General features: G+C 40.3%; 1 protein-coding gene across 1 annotated transcript in view; it reads left to right on the top strand.

Moving 5' to 3' along the window:
* The window catches only part of LOC121086130 (vasoactive intestinal polypeptide receptor 1-like), a 60806-nt gene that overhangs the window by 23066 nt on the left and 15136 nt on the right, over positions 1-22604 (top strand). Inside the window, exons 2-5 of the mRNA XM_040589394.1 lie at positions 6382-6446; positions 16154-16253; positions 19961-20068; positions 20800-20909. Of these exons, the coding sequence (XP_040445328.1) occupies positions 6382-6446; positions 16154-16253; positions 19961-20068; positions 20800-20909 (383 nt within the window). The remainder of the gene's footprint in view (positions 1-6381; positions 6447-16153; positions 16254-19960; positions 20069-20799; positions 20910-22604) is intronic.

The following is a 22604-nucleotide window of genomic DNA, read 5'->3' as shown; positions in this document are numbered from 1 at the left end:
TTAGCTGGAAGATCTGCAAGAAAATTTCATCCCTACAAGATTCTGTCCCATTTGAGGATTGTGACTCGGAAATCTTCACAGTATTTTGCACTCCCAGAAACTGTAAACTAATTTCCCCCTACGCCTAGCTTGCGCACACAGAATTTCCCTCACAGGAAAGCTTTTGGTACCTCTTATGATTTCATTTTTCTTTAATTATTTTCCAAAATGCCAGCACTCAGTATAGTGAGTCTGCAAGAGGCAGATCACATAAAGGATTTATGTATTGGATTAATTAAATCAGTATAGCCAGTGGCATACAAGATCCAATTGGTCTAATGCTAAAATAAAAATATCAGAAAAAAAGACAGTTAAGCATGTCTGCTTTTCTTCTTTCATTACAAATAAAGCTATGGCACAAGAAGCTCAGATGTACATATCTAAAACATAAAAACTTAACTCATATTTCTGGGATCAAGGATGAATTGATTGCCTGGGAACGGTGTCCAAATTTATTGTTGTTTAGATATTTTGCATTATTTTTCTAGTAACTGGTCCTTTAAAAAAGAATCAATGTGTTTACATACTGCCATCTTGTTCTGTGTGTAATTCTTAGCTAATCATTCTCCTAGATGGCCAATTTCTTAATAGTCATAGGACACTGTAAAGAAAAGCCAACTCATCTAACTTGTGCATAAAGTGTTTGCATCACACCCATATATCACTTTCTTTACACTGTTCCTCCCTCAAGTAATGCTTCTTGTAGACATTAAAACCTTCTGCAAATATATTCGCGCCCTTATCTCCTGAATGATGTTCAGGAGTGCATTTGTTGTTGTTTAGAAAAATCAGTGGTGGAAAGCCAGTATCCTATTCGTTGTTCAGAGAAGGGTTTGTCTCTTGGTGTACATGTGTGACAGAGCTGACCATGTCTCCTTGTTTAATGGGAACAGTAACACAGGGAGCCACAGCAACAATGGCTCTACCCTCAGTTTTGACAGCAGAGCACTCTGGCTTGCCACTGCCAGAAAAGTTCTGTAGATCCCACTGATCTCCTGATACAGCTCTTGTGACAGGTCTGCTTTTCTTATCATCTACCCTTGCAAGCCTTGTTTTTGTGCGTTGTGCTCGCACTGGGATCGTTAGAAGTATGCAGTAATATCTTCCATTGAAAGAACAGAAATGAGTGACATCAACAATACTTACTCAACTGCAAGTGTTTGTATTAACATCCATGCATCCTTACAGTCACCACAGAAACTACATTCTGTTATGAGCGGATATTTTGCCACACCTAGGAAGCTGAAGAAGAAAATACACTTTGGGGCCCTTCACATGTTCCCAGCTCTTTAGTGTATATGAAGGGGCTAACAGTGTGCTCATAAAGTCATGGACACCATCCCTTTCTTACTGGGAGTCCAACTGTGAGTAATACAAAATTTACTTAAGTGGCTTCTTGCAATATGCAGAAATACAATAAGCAAGAAACTAAAATCTAATTATAATGTCCCCACAGCAAAAGACTATATATATGTGTGTGTGTGTATTTTTAGGTGAGATAGAAGAGATTGCTTTAAATACAGGAGGTGAAATTGTTGGTGAAGTGTAGGATAACCAGATGATACAACCATGCACAAAGCTTAGCATCCTAAGGATAAACAGTTGTGATGGTGTGAAAACCGGCTTTAGGTAAAGGAGTGCAGCCAGGCCTTGATGGAATTCAAATCATCTTTAAGAAACACATAGCATTGGATTCATCTTACTGAAGATGAATGTTAAAAGTCAACCTGGTTGGGATTTATCTTATTTGATTTCAGGACTTAATTTATTTTCCTACACAAAGGAATCTAGTTCAATTTACACCAGGTAGTCTCAACCTGCCATGGCTTCAGTGCCCACGTTTCATACCTACCAGCCTCCTGTGGATGCTTAGTATACTAAGGCATCTCAGTTGGCACTAGTCACCTATTACTAGGCAACTTAACTTTGTAAACCTCAAGTCAGAATTATACAGGATCTTAGTCAATGGAGTCTAAAAAAACATTCAACAGACTACATGAAGGTGCCATTTTAGATTATTATTGACCCCAATGGAAGCTTAAACATCCAGTCTGCATCTGGATACTCATGTTTACCCATCCTCTATTTTGTAAGCTCAACCTATATATAGGAGAAACACAGATCTTTTCTTGGCCTCTATAAGAGGAGCAAGCTTAGTCTTAATACGTTTTAGTGAATTAAAATCAGTGTTCTACTAATCTTGAAAAACAAACAGAAATGAATTTGAGTTGAAACAGCCAGAGGAACACAAGAAAAAAAAAATGAATAATGTAATGCATAGAACTATTTCTGAGGCTAGGAACAGCTGGTTTGTCAACTCTTCAGAGACTATTAATAGGAATGAAGATTGCATTGTGTGTCACTAGGAAAAGTACCTTCCCTTAGGTTTGAAAAAATTACTTTCTTATTCAACAGATAAGTAAAGTAGAAGTAGAGAAGAGATTGCTGACAGATTTTTATATTTATTTTTAAGTGGAAAACCTGAAAAGATTAAAGTAATTGATTTTTTTTTTTAAATCTGATGAGTAGATAAGTACAGATAAGATACATTTTTCAATTTCAGAAAACATCTTAGATGCTCGGGCAGAACTGAGTTTACAGATTAAAACATGTGGGACAGAATCCACATGAGCCAGGTGTCCATGACTGCCTGACAAAACCCTGCCTGTATTTCTGTGGTGTCCCTGGAGTCAGGTCAGGGAGCAGTAACAGAGTATGGACGCATACGGAGTCTGATGCCTAGGACATGACAGGAGTCAGTTTTACTCAAGAAAAATAGTAAGCAGATAACACAGCTAACATATGCAAAGAAAATTAATTGGACCAACCATCTTCATGCAGCTCTAAGAACTTGTTTTCTGAAACTTGGTGCCTTACCTCTTTAGTATCTCAAAACCAATTCCTTCAGTTCCTGCTTTCACCCCACCCTCTCAAACATCACACAGAGATCAGCCTCAGGAATAAAGCTAGTCTTTTTATATACCCTCAGTTTTTTAGATACAGCGGAGTTTTGCTTGTCATTATAGTTGCAATATGTTTCTCAGTAATGTCATGTTCTACCTAACCATACATGCTTTTAGTAATTGCAGCCTTCTTCCCACCCTCCCGGGGCTTTTTGTTTTGCATCTTTAGTCAGATTTATCAGAAGGTTGTTTAGAAATGTCAATATAGTCACCTTTGTTCTCTGGCTGATGGCTGGTATTGTGGCGTGGTGCTGGTCCTCTATACTTTTGTTGTCTAAGGAGGTGCTTGTGTATGCACACGGAGGAAATGCAGTTGCATTTCTGAAATATTTCTGTTATGGAAAAGCCTTATTCAGGTAGCATATGGTATCGAAAAAACATTCTCCAGCTTCTACAAAGGTTCTAAGCAGCTCAGTAAATGTCAAGTCATTTTCATTAAATGGCATCAATTGATTCACAGTATCCATGATGGGGATTAGGAAGAATCTCAAGTCTATTGCTTTATTGATTAATTTTCATACCATCATGATGGCTAGCTTGCTTGTTGATGCGAACAAAAAGGCATTTTTATGCACATCAGAGTTATATTCTGAGCCCAGGTTGGTGCTGTGGAGCAGGAGGAAGACAAGGCTGGTTCTTATCTTAGATTAGTTATCCTATAATTGGTGAAGAAAAGAAGGAAAAAAAAAATGCTTGGTTATAGCCAGCTTATCAGGCAAGGAACTCCTGTGTGATAAAAAGTAGCAAAATGCATTGGGGTATACAAGATATTATGAGAAGTATGGTTGCTTTCCTGAATTATTTCATGATCGGATCTTCTTTGGGTACATGCAGAGAAATTAGAGTAGAATGAATAAAGCAAATGAACATGATAAACAAAAGTTAGGGTTTAGCCTAAATAAGGTTTTAACCTACAAAAGGATCTGTTGAAAGTAATGAAGGGATTAGACTAAGGAACTCAGAGACATTAATGTAGGCAAGGTTTATAACATTAACTACAGTGAGATGTTACAAAAACCCAAGAGCAGACTTCGTTTTCTTTATTAGCATGGACAAAAACACAAGAGGAGTTTCCAGCTAATTAATTTAAACCTCAAAGGCTGGAATGTGGCCTGGTTTTTGCATCAGCTGGAGATCAGCTAGGAAAAGCAGACAGAGTAGAAAAAATACATAAGGAAGCAAGCACTGAGAAATCATGCCTAGTCAAAGAAGCAATGTCTGCTTCTAATGAGAGCTTATGAACACCCATATCAAGAAACTACACAAAAAACCTACCGATAGAAATGGCTCTCACTTGGTTTTGCTCCAAACAGGGAGATTGGTTATGATGATCTAAAAGACTTCATCAGCGTGACATGAAAGGCTTTAAATGATGGAATCCATCTGAAATATTGTAAACTGGAATGTCATGCTGATATTCATTTAATTGTATCTTTGCTCTTTGAAGCTGCACTGTAAAGGCGATCTCTTTTTTTTTTTTTTTTTTTTTTTTTTTTTTTAAACACAGCAACGACGAAATCCCTGAGCAACTTGACCCATGTCATGAGCTGTTTCGAGGGAAGGAGGTGGTTGGGGAGCAGATCTCCATAGGTCTCTTCGGACCTAAATTGTTCTTTTATTCTGTGATCTTGTAGACCCAAGTTGGTTGAATACTGTTCAGCAGGAATTATAATTTGTTCCTATCCTGGGGGTATTTGGTAGGCCTCTACTTTGCATTTTTCTTTGCATTAGAGTTAGGAACTGCCTGATACCATGTGGTGCGTGCCTTGTAGTGGGAACCTAAAAATTACTCCACTATGATGAGAACCACCTTACTGAAAAGTTGGCCGCAGCTTTAACTCATTCACTACAGATAGGGAAAACCAGTCAAAATCAGACTTCAAATTATTTTTTGAGCTTTTAATCTCTTTGGTTTATAACAAACTTGATTTTTGGAGTAGCATTTGAGGCTTATCTGTAAGCGATCAGATTCCATTATGCACTAATGAAAAACAAACAGAGAAGAGGAGGCAAATGAGAGTTTGGTTACAGATGTTGTCCCACAAACCTATCCCTTTGTCCCTCTTTATTCTGCAAAGATTGTAGAACTGGATGTCTCTCTAGCATGAACCTAGGGATAATATTTGATTTTTAGACCCAAATTCCTTTGATTTGCAAGACTGAGGTAGGGTATGTGCTGATACAAAGCACTCATAATTCAGCATTTAAATACAGCTGTCCACACATAGACAAGTTGTCTAGATTCCCATCACGACAGAGTGATTTGGTCAGGACTATCAAGGTGCAAAGAGAGAAATTAATAGATACCACTGACATGACTCAGTTTCTTAGACATAAGTAAGGAATGCCACTCAAGGTGACCTTGTATGTCTGAAATATCTAGATGGAGCTGGAAAACAACATGCAGGACTTACAGGAGAGCTATAAACTTATGCAAAAAGCTTCAGGAATATATATTTCTTCTAATGGTATTAGATGCCTACTTTGGGGTAACTTAGGTGAGCCCTGAGTTTCTGACTATACAGGACTTTTGTGTTTAACACCTCTGGGAAGTAATGGATGATAAACAAGATATGAAATAGCACTTAAATCTTATCAAGAAAAAAGATGGTTTTGTCATGTCCACAATTCCTGTTCTCCCAGGCCCTGAAAATAGCTTGGTGCAATTTTTACTGTGGCAAAACCCCAGAACTGGTGCCTAGGTCCTATGAACCCTGACATTTAAAAAAAAAAAATCATGTTTTTGCCTTTGTTTTTTTACCCCACAAAATCCAAGCTGCAGGCAAGAAGAACTTTAGCTTTTACCTGTTGCACCAAGACATAAAGCTACATCCGAGGCACCTTTGTAACACAAAGGCCAGAAAGACCTTATGTAAGTTGTGGAGGAAATTCTATCACTGCTCAAAATTTTCCATCTGAGAGGAAGGGGATGCCAAACCCTGGAAACTCCATCTCCAAGAGTCCCCAGGGACTACCACACTGTCAGACCCTGAAAACCCAGAACACTTGAAAACCTGCTACCCCCAGCCAGATGCATAGTCTCGTTAGCAGATGGTGGGGTGAATCCAGCATCTCTTCTTGCACAGAAAACATGTGCTTCCAAATCCACCCTAAAAAGACCAGTCGGTGCCCCAGCTGCCCACAGTTTTGCAGGCAGGTGACCAGAGTACAGGTTCATAGAGCTACGTCCAAAATCCCTGAGGGATGTTGGAGGATGCCCTTCCCTCTGCCCCAAGCCTGGTCCTGTGGGGGGGTGCTGGAGTCCCCCAGGAGGGACTCGGGTGTTGGGCAAGGGAGGTGCAAGGCTCTCCGGGGCGGGTCTTGGGCAGGTGGAGGCGGGCTGAGCATCGGCTTTTGGCAGCTTCACAACAGGCATAAGGAGCAGGGAGGACCTGGCTGCTGCTGCGGAGGATGCTAAGTTTGTGCTGTCTGCTGCTGCCGCTGGTGAGTGCCTGGCAGTGGTCCCTCTGGGTCCGGGGCTGGGGAGAGAGGGGTGGGGCACTGCACATCTGGCTTCTGACACTGTTGACCACAGCTGGATGTGCTCCGCAGCTGCCCTGCAGGATCTGGTGGTGGGGGTGTCTGTGGAGGCAGGGTAACTTTTCTCCTAATAGGGAGCAGGTAGAAAGAAAGCAAAATAAAGAAAGGATTAAAAAAGGACAACAGGGATGTAGGAGGGGAGGTAAGAAAAAATATTGCTGAGTTAGAGGCTTGGCACAGCTCTTTTCCTTAAAATTTCCCAGCCTTAAGATGCTATTAACACATGTCTTTTGATTCCATTCACTAGAATTGCAGTTTCCAAAGGACAGAAAAGCATCCCTAGGTCAGAATAGCTGTAGCGTGGCTTTAGAGGGACAGAAGGGGACAGCTTGCTGTACCACTTGCCCTGAGAAAGGCAACTTTGAAGAAGATACCTAAACGCAAATATTTCTGCCTGATGGATTTGGGACATTTACCTCTTTGAGAGAGCACTGATGTTTTTACTGCTAAAGGCATCTGCTTATAATACCATTGAGCAGGAGCAGAAACTGTCTTATGTCTGCTATGCACTGGAGGCAGCAGGTGAAATTGTAACATTAAATATCAGGGAAGATGTATGAGCACAGAGACACTGTTCCAGCATGTATATTCCTCCCTAAGCCCCATGCTCTACTGCTGGCATTGCCTGGGCTGGTTGGCAAAAGCTAGTGTAAGTACAAGTATATACATATATAAGACTATATACCTATATACTTTCCCCTCAATCTTCACCCTCAGAGAATTGTTTGAAAACGTTCCTATGGGTGTGATTCCCAGGGACTCATTAATTCTAACTTTAGCCATTTCACAGCTAAATGTTTAGTGTAGGCTGGGATTCAGGCTCTGGCTCTAGTCAAGGCATTTCATCTTGCCCTGAGGAAGACAGATGGGTGAATGTTTCTTTAGGGCCTGATTTCTTCCACTGGTAATAGAGAGAGCCTAGATGGTTACAGACTGGTCTTGACCCTTTGGTTTTAAAAGGTGGGTGATGGGATGGAAATTTTCACACCTGCAGCTCGCATCCTCTGGGATTTGTTTTTTCCTCTGTTTTCACACAGCATTATGTACAAGTGATAGGATATAGGTCCTTGCTATGTAAATCTTGTCACATATGGTTATTATCATGTGTATCACCCTTCTTTCAGGGAAATCTAGTCAGCCTAAAGTGTTACAGTGCTACAGGTAGAGTGACTTTGGCATCTGGGCTAGCCTTTCCATCCATAATAAAGGCAGAACTTATTCTTGCAGCTGTCAGCAGAGTGGAGCTAACCTGAAGTGATGTATCATGCACATCTGTGGGCTGCCACACGTCATCTTAACATTTTAGCATATTGCAGCAGACTGTGCCCATAATAAAAGAAATTCTACAAACTGCATGCTCTGCGTAGCTTTCGGCCTCAAACTGTTGCTCATATATGAACTCCAACCGCATGTCTGGTAAGAGCCAGTGCTCTAAATGTCAGCGCTTTTTGTGTCTCAGACTAGTCTTGTGGGAAGTTTTGCACCCTAAGTTAGACAGTGAAGGCTAGAGATCCACAGGATGTATTGAGTAAACAGCCCTTTCATATTTCAAAGGATCATGTCAGAGCAGACAAATAATTCTAGTGTGGATTCTGCAAATAATTTGTTCTTCCAATATGAAAATAAAGCAGAAGGGTGATCTTGAAAACTTCCTTAGTGAAACGGGGTACTTTTACCTCCTACCAGCTCCACAGGGAGCTGTATGGCACAGGATATACTTCGTGCCTGGCAGAATAGAGTCCTTGACATTAAAAATTACCATTCACTTGTAAGTGACAAGGAACTGAAAGCAGTGGTGAGTGCTGAAATGTATAAAAATACCTTTTTCTGTCTTAAAGAGTTCAGAGTCTCAGGAAACAGAGAATGGGGAACTCTGCATTCCCTGTCCTTCCTGCTGAGCTAAACTGCTCTCTTCTTCAAACACATAACAGCTTTTCACATTTCTGGGGAAGGGGTCCAGCCTGATCTAATGGAGGTACAAATGGAAATATAGATGGGTTATTGCTGAGCTATACATTTGCTTTAACAAAGCGTTTCTTGTGGTAACAGGCATATGGATCCAATTGCATGGCAAGATGCTGAGCTCCCAATAAAACAGAGCTGGGTGCCCAAGAGCCAGGACTGTTTAATTTGTGTTGGAGGGATGTACATGCTGCTTCTAGGGATCCATTCCCCACAGACCTTAAATTGCCCTCCATAAGCAACTGGAGGTGTGGAAGAATCAGTCTGTTTAGGCGTTTTGTTAGCCTGGAGGGAGTTAATGGAAGGAGACGGCTCCTGTACAGTGAGTCACTGTCCTCAAATAGGTGTCTGAGAGAGGCAGGAGGAATCCTTCCCTGTAACTGCTTGTCTGCCTTCATTGATTGTTAAGGGAGGCTTGATGGGGGAATTCAGATTAATCATCTAAAATTAAGAATCTTGTCTAAGGCCACTCATTTAGCCTTCTTCATTACTGCTGGGAAGAGGTGGAAACACTCCAAGAACAATGGCTGTGGCTTCAGTTGAGGAACTTGCTGGTAGACTGACATCTAGGTTTCAGTTCTTTGGGATCAGGTGACAGGAGCACCACCTTTAGGCCAACGTGCTACACATTCAGAAAGGGAAAAAATTCTCTTTAATTTGGAGGAATATTTGCAATAGCAGAAAATGAGGATCCTCAGTTATTAGAGTTCTGTTATTTTTTTAAGTCTTAGTGATAATTAAACGCTCTACCAAATTTAGTATGGAGCTAATAAATTCGGTTTCATTTTTCTCAAGATAGTACTAATTACATAGGGTTTATACACAAAATAAATTAGTATGGCTGTACTGTCACATACAAAATACCTACAAGTAAATATATATAATGATATACATGGATTTGTATGTATAACAAATACTATTCTGTATGAGGCCATGCAGTTAAATACAGTCAGATAAATACAATCCAATACACAGAAGAGCATTCAAGCATTACTCAAATGTCTTAAAAACAATCTTGAAAAGATATTCCTTTAAATGACTGTAAGGCAATCAGTGTCTCAGCTTCTCTTTTTCCATAGGTAATCGAGTTAGAAAGAGAAAACAAGCACTGAAAACGTCCTCTAGGTAGTCGTTTTCAGCCAAAAAGACTCCTGAAATAATCTGTTTAACTGGCTGAAGAGAAAGACTGTAAATAGGTCTTTGCCTTTGGGGTTGAAAGCTTCTGGGATAAAGACTGTGCCAGAGGGCAGGACTTTCCAAGACAGCTAAATATGTTGCTGGTGGCTGGGGTCATGTCACTGCTGTGATGACCTCATGCTTTACAGTCAGGCAAAATCCAGAGCAGTAAACGTGGCTTGGATATGGTAGAAACAAACTGGATGCTTGTCTATTTTTACAAGTGGGTTTGAGTGGTGGAGTTTTTTGCTGCATAGTCAATCTTCGGTTATTTTTGGTGGTTTCTTGTAGTTTTCTGACGGAACATAATACTACATATTACATTATAAATACCCCAGAACTACTTACAGGGCACAGTGGATAGGCAGATCCTTATTGCGATGATGGTGGATGTAGCTGTACTGAAATGGACAAGGGCTTATGGAGCTGGAGGTTGGTCCCAGCTCCCTTCAAAGCACGTGTGAAAATTGGCCCTGACTTTGGTGACCTGTGCTTGCTACTCTCACAGCTTTCTAATTAGCACTTGGCTTTTTGAGAAAGGAGTTAAGCAGATCGTAGGAGACAGGCCTTGTGGAAAATTTTGATGAGATATATTCAGCAGACTGAGAAGTCTAGGAAAAAAGCTGAGGTTTTCTTTGTCGTCTTCAGTTGTTCAAACTGTGTAAACTGTCTCTGACATTTTTCTTCCTTCCATCCTATAAGCCTTTCCTGTTTATCAAAATTTCAGTTGAAAAAAATATGTATTCCAGAGCATATCCTAGTCGTCTGCAAGGTATCTTTGGCATGACTGGCCAACATTCAGGACTGACTGAACACTCTATCCACAGTTATAAATCGGCAAGGGATGCATGAGTTTTAAATGTCTTTGCTGTGCCTTTCCGTATCCTAAAATACCAGCTGAGTTTTAATCCTCCAAGCTGGGAATCAGCATGTGATGTGAGTGGCAGAAAACTCTGGTTTTGTATAAGGGAGAGCTAAAATATCCAGGCATCAGAGTCACATCAGAAAAATTGAACAGGGGAAGCACAGATAGGGAGAACAGGGAGTACAGAGATGATTTCAGAGCAGATCTGAGATCTGAGACACAAATGCAAGCTGTAGAGACAGAGGCAAATAGAACAGTGATGAATATTCTTGGTAAATTATTTATGCACTTGACGCAAAACCTGTGAGGTTTTAGGATTGCGCAGCAACCAAACTGGACCACTGGAAGCACCCTTCAAGTTCTTGAAACCTTCCCATCTTGCCAATGAATTCAGCTACTTCTTCAATTTTTGATTAATTTTCAAAAAGACTGTTATCAGTTTACTTCTGGCTTTTTGATCCCATTGAGCTGCTTTTTCAAAAGTGACTGATCTATTTGGCTTTGAAACACTTCCTTTGTTTTCAGAGAGCACAGAAAATGTCCCTACCTTTCCCCTAGTGTGCTAATGGATTTCTTAATGAGTGAAGATCTGTCTTTTGTGTGACATCTAAATTAAAGATTATCTACTACCGCAACAGCCTAGGGGCACCATCTTTGGATGGGCTCTCAGGAAAGATTGCTTTTAACTAAGTTGCATTAAGTATAGCAGGAGCAAGTTGCTAGCACTGCCTTGCTAAGTCTGATGTCCAACAAGAGCAGATCAAAGCCCAAAGTAGCATTAGCTTGATTTGGCCAGACTTTTCAGTGGTGCCCAGTGGCAGGACAAGGGGCAACAGACACAAACCACGACACAAGAAGTTCCAGGGTGACAGAGACCTGGCACAGGCTGCCCAGAGGGGCTGTGGGGTCTCCTTCCCTGGAGACATTCAAAACCCACCTGAACATGATTCTGTGCAATCTGCTCCAGGAGAACCTGCTTGAGCAGGAGGTTGGACTAGATGATCTCCAGAGGTCCCTTCCAACCCTGACCGTTCTGTGATTTTTCTGTTCAGATTTGGGCAAAGAAACTATTGTGTAACAGAGGAAATATGAAATGATGTTATACTTAATATCAGTGAGTATACCACTTAAGGTTTCAATGCAGTAACCTTACAGATTTTTTTAAAAAATGTCTAAAATTAAAAACAAGGTTCTCTAAACTGTCTCAGGTTTTTAGCATGCCCGTCACAGGTAACATTTTGATGTTCACTATGTGATTGGTTTGTTCCAGGCAAGATTGTTTCTGTGGTTAGGACTTAGAATCAAAACGCCCCTGTGAATTTTGGCTGGTCACCAATGTTCAAGCCAGCAAAAAGATCTTTGTGTTACGATCTCAGCAATGCAAAGCTCTATTCCTTGAGTGCTGCCTACAACACTGCATGAAACCTCTAAGTTTTCTGTATAAGCCTTGGGGTGAAGGCACCCCACTGTGGATTTCAGTAAGATTCACGCCAGGTTACCACCTAGCTACTAGGAAATGTTGATCCAAGAAGTAGCATTTTAAATCAGCCTCTTATACTTATTACTGTGGCAGGGAAGATTCTGCCAGATTGGACATCCCTGCCTGAGAAAGCTCTGCTTTGTTTTGGTTCCTAAATTATCCTTTTCTAAGGGGAACATGAGCTGTTCTTTTCCTGTAAGAGCTGAGACATCACAGCAGATGCCTCCCAAATCACAATGCTATGTCTCTGTAACAAATGCAGAGCCCCAGTTTTCTAGAAAACCCCATCACCTAACATTTGTATGCGAATTAGGGCAACAGCATGCACTTTTCTTTCAGGGCATGTGAGATGAAGAACAAAAAATAAGTAAGCCATAGACAACAAATCACAAATAAAGTTCCACCCAGAAGGCTTTTCTTTAACTGTAAAATAGCTTAACACCTTTCTTCTTCTTAAAGCCTGAGGAAAACCAACAAATTGAAGCATCATCACTGTTCTCAATTTCTAGTATATGTGTCATTTTTCCTTTTTTCTTTTTTTTTTTTTTGTAACAGTGGGATTACTGCCAGTAAGTCTACATGATTGTAATGTAACAACACCAGCTTCATTTTTGCTTCTTACAGGATAGTTTATAGGTTACATCTGCACTTGCTTTTCTAACACTGAAGTGTCGGTAATATTCAACCTGTGCACTGGCATATAACAAAAAATCTGGGCTCTGGTGGGTATAGCCACCCCCACCCTAAATCCAGCAACCCAGAAGCAAACAGAACATGCTGATTAACTGCTTACCTATCTGTGGCAGTGGGATTGACTACAGTCTCACCATTGGTATCACCAGCAGTCAGTTAGGATTTCTAGAAGAAATCATTAAATCGTGTTTTCTGGTGATTCATCACTGCTTTCAGAGGCAGGGGCCTGGACTACATGGACTAGGGATCTGAGCTGTTACAACAATTCTTCTGTCATCTGTAAAACCATTGTAGTACAACTTCCCTACGGGTAGGGTATGGGCTTCCCCAGCCACAGTAAATGAAGACCTCCATTGATTTCAGTACAGCTCTGCTGAATTATGGTGACTGAGGGTCTGGTTCAGCGTGTGGAGGTTTACCAAAGGAGAGCAAAAAGGAGATGCAGCCTACTTTGAGCAGCAGGCAGTCTGGCATACATATTCAGTGTCTGATGTACCATTTGGGAGAGCTCAGCTGCTTAGTCCCTCGTTTATGTTCCACCTGCATCAGCTGCATGTGTTGCTTAAGTTGACATTTGGAGAAAGATAACCCTTCCTCCTCTGAACCTTTTAATAACTAATTACGTGTCTGTTTCCACCATTTCCAGCACCTCAGGCATGAGGTGGGAGTCAAATTAACCCATGTTTCCCAGGTGTTAGTTTGTCAAAGGCATTTCAGATCTCCTTTTCATGATTTGGATTTCATTTTGGGTTATGAATGGCATTGCTCTCAAGCCTTTTACCAGAGGACTCAGTGTAGATGGTAAATTGTATAGCAGCACATCAAGTTGTCATGACTTTTAAACATCAAGCCTAAGAATATTCCCAATACAAAGTTTTTCAGCAATAACAGAGTCCAGATATTCCAGAAAGCACAGAAATTGCTTCTTTCCTGTCCAGCTGAATCCACCTTCATAAACTGAAATAGTGAGAGATTTATGTAGCAATCATTTTGTTGCTACTACTAATTTGTTTGTTATGTAGGGTGAATGCAAAGTGAAATGTATGATAAAATGTAAAGTGATGAGCAAGGATCCTATTAATACCTGAAAAAAAATTTTTTTGGAATTGTATTACTGTAGTTGAACAGCAAGAAGTACTATTTTAAGAGTCACTCATGCTGACTTATAAAATGTATTTTGAATTACCCACTGGAGGAATACAATGCATGAGAAAAGCCGTGTCTTAATTTTCTTTTCAAACAGTGTCCTTAATCCTCTTTCTGTTCTAATATTAGGATGTATGAAAAAATCTCTAGAGCCTCATAATTAAAAGCAGTCTGTCTATGCTACTTTAAAAACTCTGCCTGCAGTTGGGTTTTAAAGGTTTTTAAGGATAAAGTTGTGGTCTGATTTTTTTTTTTCCCCCTAGACAGATGTTATTGCTAAGATGTAACAGTCCACATGACTTCCAGTAACGTTTCTGTGGAGGCTAAAAGAAGTACTGGTAGCATTGCTCACAAAACATGCTGAAGGCCAATAACTCAATTTCCTGAGACTGAACAGGCAATATAGCAGTGATGTTTTCATCTGTACTGTGTGTTCAAAGTCATTAGAGGTTTAGAATCGCCTACAGTCTTCCTCAGAAATGTCTTAGAAAGCCTTCAATCCATCATTCCCATTAAACCCACCACCCCCTGAGCACCTGGCTCTGCCTTGAATAGCATATCTTGCAAAGGAGCAAACCATCTGCTCTACTCCATGTAAGATTCCCTATGTCTTGAAGATCCCAATATCCCAAAGGAGGCTTCGGTGCAGTATTCAGTTGTCTGAATAAAGTTCCGCTGCTTTCTAGACTCCGTTGACTCTATTGTCTCTGGGTTTAGTTCAGTTCCTTAAACATGGGTGTGTAGAAATAGCTCAGACATCAGATAATGCATTTGACACTTCTGTATGGGGCTGGCAAAATTAATGCAGAATCTATCTGCACAAGAGGGTTGAGATATCTTATAGCAGCCCAGACAGCACTAACTGTTCCTGCATGAGTGAAACATCCTTTGAATTTCCATGGACTGCAAAAGAAGCTCAGGTAAGAAGATCACATATAGACACTGACATTGTAGATTCTTTCTCAGAATTTAATTGCCTTCCTAGAGGCAATTTGGGGGTGTTCTAGGGTATTAAGAACATCTTCACGGTCGCAGCAGATATGATGCAGGACTACAGGGGACATGAAACTTTATGGAGTGTGAGATGGAGGCCGAGCAAAATACATGACAGCACCTAAATGACACTAAATATCTGTATTTAAGAAGATGAATCTAGACCCCATTCAACAACTGATGTCTAGAAAACCCTTTAGTTGTTTAAATGTACGTGTCTTAATCTGTGGGATAAATAAAATTCCTTAAGCTCCCCAAACAAGTCATGATTTTTTTCTCATTTCTTCATCTGGTAAAAAGGAAAGAGTGCCTCTAAGGAGCGTGTAGCATCTGCAGATAGCATAGTGATAAAATTTTGTGATCACTCAGATTAAATTATGGCCAAGACTTCAATTTTTCTATTTTCTTTAAATTCTTGAACTTCAGTATTTCTTATTTAAGCCCCAATGGACCTGGAAACATCAGCTTGTATTTATTGCTTCTATTTTTATAATTATACCTGCTGCATTCACAAAGGAAGAGCTTACACCATGGTCTCCCAGTGGAGTGATTTCTATGGCGCCATAATCTCAATGTTTCAAAGATGACCAGGAGCCCATTTTATTAGTATCACCATCAAAGCAGAGGAGGCTCACCCTCCTGAAGTATGAGTAAGACTTTATTATCACACCTGGGGGCTAATTTCTCCAATAAAGAGAGCTCCCAAGAATTGAAATAGTAATATTTTGCCAATAGGTAGTTCTGAACACCAGAAAAATTTACTAAAGAAACCAAAAAACCCCGCCACCACAGCATGCCTATTTAAATAAATTATGTTTTGGTTCTGTTTTACAGGGAAGAAACATGTATATGGTCTGACTGCATGTATGTTTGGGGCACTCAGTGTGAATATTCCTGTAGCTGATTGATTCATCCAATTTTGCCAGTTGACAAAGAGGTAGAGATCCAAAGACTGTGAAATCTATTGGACTTTTGTGAAAAACATAGGTGTAAAGGAGAGGTGGTGTGTATGTCCAGGTTGGAGAAGAGGTGCTACATGAGCTTAACTTTTACGATACACTGAAGAATCCATATGAGTAGGCATATCCAGGCACATATACAAAAAGATAAATGGATGAGAACACAGCCTCCTCCTGCTGTTTACATGTCCTATTTGCAGAAAAAACTTCATCTGGGTTTTTCACATTCTAAGACCTCAAAGCACCAGCCATAAGGTACAAAACAGAAAGAAACCTGGCTCCTCTTACTCTGCTAGTCACAGAACTTCTTCGTTTGTTTTGTCTTTCTCTCACCAAGGTTGCGGGAATCCATCCGGAATGCAAGATATTCCAGCAGGTGGTCAGAGAGGAGGCTTTGTGTTTAGAAAAGAATGAATCTGTTTCACCTGATCTGAAAGGTAACAGTCCTGATCGTTGAGCTCTGATGTGAATATCCCTTGTATATCATTTCAGGGGCACAACATAAAGATGCCATTTGTTCGTTTGAGTCAAGGTTTTGTTCTTATTTTATTTATTTATTTATCTTATCTTATTTGGTTTCTTCATAGTTTGAAGTGTTCCTTCTATAGGCTGGGATTTTACCTCATTTTAGACATCTTTAAAAGCTCAGTGTCTAAGTCAGTCAATCTAATTGTTGTCTTAGATTCCCTTAAAGTAAATGGAGGAAGATGGGTGTCCCTAGAACATGTTTCATGTCCTTTGGTTTAGATGCTTACTTTAGAATGAGATGAATCATTCTCTGGAATAGTATTTCTCTTTACTAACTAAAGAACGAGACTAAGGTGATTAGTTCAGATTCTGACAAGTTTAGATGCTTAGTTAGGGCAGGAAAACCCTACTTGGCATGTCTTACATTCCTAAAGTATTTGATGTGTTCTTTACTTCTATCCAAAACTCTCAAGAAGCCTCCACAGAAAACACTGAAATTATTCCTGCTGCAAATCATTCCAATCTGGTGAAAATGTTCTTTGTGGAAAACCAAAAGAAAAACATCATCCCAACTTCAAAATATTCTGTGTCTATATTTTTAGAGGTTCTTTGTTTCCTTTTCAAACCACCACCACAATAAATCTTTTTTTATAAAATCTGTTACATGCTCAAACATAAATTTTGAAAATGAACATTTCAGAAAGCCTGTAAAATATTTTTAAAGTGCTGTTTGAGGGGGTTCTCTTTGCTGGGGTTTTGGCATTCTGGAGACATGTTTTGAATTGATTCCAAGTGATATTTCAAAATGTTCAAACTCTTTCAAAAGTTCAGTCATATTCTTTCTGGCCAATTTTGCTTAGAAAAGTATGAATCCACCTCAGTGAGACTTTTCAGTTACATGAAGTATTGAATATTCATTTTCTGCAGAGGAGTTACGAGACAAAGATGCCTCATGCACTTGATATGAACAGAAGTATTGCAACCACCTGGCAGTTTGCCTTTAGCAGCCCATCGAAATTTAGATGAAATTTAGAGACTAACCCCTAGGATATTTCCTTTACCTTCATATTTATTTTCCTAGAGCCTTTCCAATCCCTCTGTGTCTGATATTCTTCTTGTACCTGCCTACTCTGTTAGTAGTATTTCCCTTCCCCTTTAATCAAGCTGAGAATACCTCCTGGACACACTTGTCACTTGGAATACCCAGTAACCCACCCAAAAATGTTCTGGCAAAAATCAGGTGTTTTCAATAATGATTTATTACATGCATTACAGGATGACATTCTGAGTATTTTTCTCTTTACTGGAAAAATAATTACATGATCTTGAATTCCTCTTGGTAGCAAAGGTTACTCAAAGAAATAAAAATCCCTCAAAATTCTTTAAACTATTTATAACTCTTCAACCTTGTGAATTCTGATCTTCTCAAAGCTCTCCTTTCTGACTTTTTTTCTCTAGAGATGGAAAGACTTTAATGAAAATTTGTTCTGATATTTACAGACTTTCTCAATATATTTTAAAATGAAACACTAGATCCTAAAGAACAATTCATCGCCAGAATTTCATCTGGGGTATTTTAAAACTAGACTAAAATTGGTAGAAGTCCCTAGGTTGCATTTCAGTTTTCAGGAATGCAACGAGACAAACTGAAGGATCACAATTTGTGCAGAGTTACTTCTCAGTAGCCACAGAGTATCCGTGCTGGAATTAGTCTGTTGCAGGCTTTTTAATGTAAAGCAGTTCCACATTATTCTTCTTGTACAGAGCAGTGTCTAATGAGTGTCATCGTTAGAGTCCAGGGTGCAATTCCTGTCATCTTGAAGTAGATGTGTAAAATAGGTCAAATGAATCAAGCTCTAAAAATGCTTCTTTTTCTCCATTGTCTGAAAAAGAGAGCCCTGGGTTACCGAAAAAAAAAAAAAAAAAAAAAAAAAAAGACTTAAATAACTATGAAGTCAACATTACTTCATACAATTCCTGCTGCAGTTGTCTTTATGGAGTCTCGGGTGACCTGGACAATCGCTAGTCTTTTGAGAACCTCAGCATGCAAAATGCTCCTGCTGCTTTTGTGCTCAGTGGTTTCTTTGATGTAAACTGTAGAAGTCACTGGAAACTAAGACTTAACACATACAAGTTCCATTCCCACATAAGGTCACCTGATTCTTGTTTTTAACCCCACATTGCCAAATGCAATAGACTTTTAGACACAGCTCCTCAAAGGTATTATAGTTCCTCTGAGACAGACCCTTTAAGTCCCTAAGTCGAAGTGTGTGTGCCACTGCGTGTCTAAGTGGGACTCATAATACCTGACTTTATTAATTTGAAAATTAACAGCCTAGTTTAGGCTATAATCATCAGAGAGACCTAGGTATTTGCAGTAGGTGATTCATCCTGTTCTCAGAAAGGAGCCGCTAATGTATGGGATGAATCATGCGCTGGAAGTCCCTGTCTCTTTCTACTGATTGCAGAGGGAACATAGCTAAGATTAGCTGACATATTTTAAACAATTAAAATTAGAGATAATGAAGCAGGGATTCGATTTTCCCATCTGGCAAATTTGGGATACCAGGAATTTCATCGTCCTAAGGGTGATGTGAGGATAACGCTGTGGGAGATTCTCAGGACTATCCTTTTGGAAGCCAGAGAGTAACTTTGCTCAGCTACAGGCAAGTAATATTGCTTCCACGTTTCAGCTCTCAACAATTTTAGATTTGCCTTGTCATCAGTCACAGATGAAACAGAAAAGAATCAGTGAAAGAAAATAACGCCTCCCAAACGAAACTCGTGCACTGCTTTATACCCACCTTAGGACCCCTAGAGATTAGTTTCGGTTACAACACGGTGCTTTTTTTATTGGTTCAGGCACCTTTACACGCTGCTCATTTTTCTGTCCTGCACCTACACCTACCTGCCAGCAGACACTGCATGACCACACCTGGAGTCTCAATGTGATGCATCTGCCACAAGGCTGTGATCAACTATAACTTCTGAAAACTCTTTTTATTGGACTCGTAGCTAGAAACATGCCCTGCAACATCAGCTGGCAGTGTCTAGTTTAGGGAGCCTTGTGAATGCCAACCAGTCAGACCTACTCCTGATGATGGTTATTTTATAGGATGCTGGGATATGTTCTTCGTTTGGGAAGAATCTAATCCCTGTTGAAGTCCATTGTAAAAATGCCATTGATTGCCTAAGACCAGGACTTCAGCCCTTATTTCCTTTAAGTTGGGTGAAATTGGTAGAATTTAAGCATGGAATCAAGAGACTGAGGATTAATTTTGAAGTCTGATGATTTTCAGTTAGAATCTGAAACCAATAAAGAGAAATCTCAAGTGCTAATAATTATTCAGTATTTTGATTTTGGTGACTTTTGTTTTGACAATAAAAGGAGTTCCACTTGATTTGACTTTCAGATTGTGCCTGCTTGAATTGCAGGTACGTTCTGCCATGAGATAAGGTGGGGGAAGGTCCAGATGGAATGCCAAAGGCATATGTGAGAAAGGCATTCAAGAAGAGGAAAATAATCCAATCCTTCATTTGCAAAGCTGCATGTTCTGTTGTTGCTCTTCTTGCTTGTGAATTAGTGGGGGAACCACAATCCCACTGTGGAAGATTGACTGTGTGATGTTCTGTATGTGAGTGTTTGTTTATTTAAAGGCGCTTTTTTTTTTTTCAGGATGCGCCAGAGATTGGGATGGGCTAACCTGCTGGCCCAGAGCCACTTTTGGGGAAGTGGTTAAAGTGCCCTGTCCAAGATTTTTTGAAGAAATCACCAATATCCACGGCAAGGCTTTTTTTCATGTTCTTTTTATCCCTACCCATTTTTAAAACCAAATTCTAATAGTTAAAGATTCAGTAACTTGCATATTTTCCTGGTTCACAATACTGTCTTATGTCAGTCGACACAAAGTGATTATCCATATACACATTTTGGTTTGTGATCAGTATCTGACACACTTTTGTGTTATGCTGTACTGAATTGTCTAGTCTCTTTGGTCTAAAAATTATGGGGAATTGCACTACATTGCTAAGGTTATAAAGGAATCTGTCATAGAATTGCTGATTTATAAAGTCATCGAGTAATTAATGTTAGAAAGGGCCTCTTGAGGTCATCTAGTCCAATCCTCCAGTCACAGCTGGACCAAGTTCAAAAATTGTATCTAACTTCAAAGCTAGATCAGGTGGATCAGGCCTTTGTCCACAAGCACAAATTATGTTGGAAATGCAGGACAGACTGCATAATTTGATTTCTTCTGTATAAGAATCTGCAGAATGAATTTCCTATGTGAAATGTGTAAGTTGCGTTGCATCTTGAAATGAATGGGAACATCTGTCTCAACTTCTCAAGTGATAGATATATAGAATATTATAACTGTAGCTAATCTTGCTGAACATGACTAGACCTGTAAGTGCTTAACTTAAGAACTGAAGTAGGAATAAAAATGTGTTGTTTCTCACCAAAACTTAAAGAACACTTTTCCATAATTCGTTCTCTGATATATTTTACCATTAAAGGCTTCCTTCAGAGAAACTGTACACAGGAGGCATATTGGTCAGAACCGTTCCCACCGTACACTGTTGCCTGTGGATTTGATGAAGGTTCCAGCAAAGGGCCTGAGGAACAGGTGAGTTTATTTGCTGCTTGTGGACATCTCCAGAGCACCCTCTTCTGAGTGGGCTGAGTAGCTGGATGCTCCCACACACCTGAGCCCTGTCAGAATCTAGTAATGACCCATCTTCAGTGGTAAGCTCAAACCATTTAGGTATATCGTTTAACAAATTAGGCTTAATAGAAAGCAAAGGGGTAGCAGGTAGCACTTTCATCTCCATACAGTTGTCCCCACCTAATGTGTAGAGTAATGATTAATTTACTTGTCCTGCCTAACAGGGACTTGGGTTCTCTGACAGAGGTGGTTTGAATCCTCCTCACACACCCATCTCCCAAGGAAATCTTCCCAACCTGTCTGGGGCAAATTTTTCAGGGAAAATTCCTTTAGATCCCTCCTGCTGATTTTTTCCCCAGATTTTCTTTGAGCCAGAGAAAAAGATTCCATAACTTTATAGCATGGTGGTCGATGCACATCTTAAGGAGGCTATTCTTGGCTGCCATTGAGTATTGCCACACTTCATCTTTGGTTTCAGTGGAGTAGGAAGTGAACCTCTGGTTTTCCTATGTGATGTCAGTTAGACTCCAACAGCATTTCTTTCACCCACAACTTCGTATGATTTAAATTCCCATGTTCCTCGTCATTGTACCGGGCCTGAGGATGGGAACGTCTCACACATCGTTGGTGGTGGTGGTGGTAGTGCCTCAGTGGTGAACTTTGTCTCATGGCTGAGGGTTGCTGATTAACAAAGACACGCTTACCACCTCTGCCTTTGTGTTCTGGCCTCTGCTAAATGGGGCAGTTCCAGCAAGAGAGAATAGGGGTGTCTCCATCCCCTCATCTCCAGTCTGTATTGGGCAAAGCTCATACAGCTTGTGTAAGTGCCATATGGGGTACCTCACTGCCTCCTCCTCCTATTGCGGTATTTTGATAGAAGCGATGGACTCCTTCCAATGTAGGAAAGAAAAAAGTCACATAGCTCGTTGCCAGTGTGCAGTCATGACCCAACACTGGAAAAAGGCCATTTGTCACAGGTCAAAGCAAGACACAGTAAGGTGGCGAGGGCTATCATCACTAACAATCTGGGTGTTATCTGGAATAAACTGTTCAGTTCTCCGGGCATGTGAGTTCAAGCACAGAAGTACTAGTTCAGGTATCTGAATCCTTAGGAAGTGTAGACACAGTTGGCTTCAGCCATTTGGCTCCGTGGGCTCAGAAACTCAGGCACAGCTGTAACAGACAGTATAGACAGCTGGAGCTCAATTCTCCACCTGTGAGCTAAGAATATTTGTACTCCTTTACACTTCAGGGAAGCTAGAAAGATAGATGCTTAAAGAACTTCTGGCAAGGTGCTGGAAACCATGCAAAACAGTTCAGAAAGGTTGCAGGACTCCTAAGGTGGCCTGTATTCTGGAGCACAGTTCTCCAGCCCTGGGGCCAGCTGCCATGGCATGGCTCTCGCCCACTAAACTCTTACTCTACAGGGTGGCTTTCTCCAGGCTGTCCCTGGCTTGTGCTAAGCCAGGCAGTTTGTAGCTGCCCTAGGCTGAAATCAAGCAAAGGACTATATTTACATTTTAACATTATGGAAGATTTCAGGGCAGAGCTCATGCCTGTGCTGCGGCTGTGTTTAGTTTGTTATTCCAGTCAAACCCACAAGATCTGCAAACAGAAGATAAGATCAGTAAGCTCTGCTGCATTGTAAACATAGGG

The sequence above is a fragment of the Falco naumanni genome, chromosome 4 (genome assembly GCF_017639655.2).
Source record: "Falco naumanni isolate bFalNau1 chromosome 4, bFalNau1.pat, whole genome shotgun sequence".
NCBI classification, from domain to species: Eukaryota; Metazoa; Chordata; class Aves; order Falconiformes; family Falconidae; genus Falco; species Falco naumanni.
Note: the sequence above shows the minus strand (reverse complement) of the source record. Positions and strands in the feature narration are given on the sequence as shown.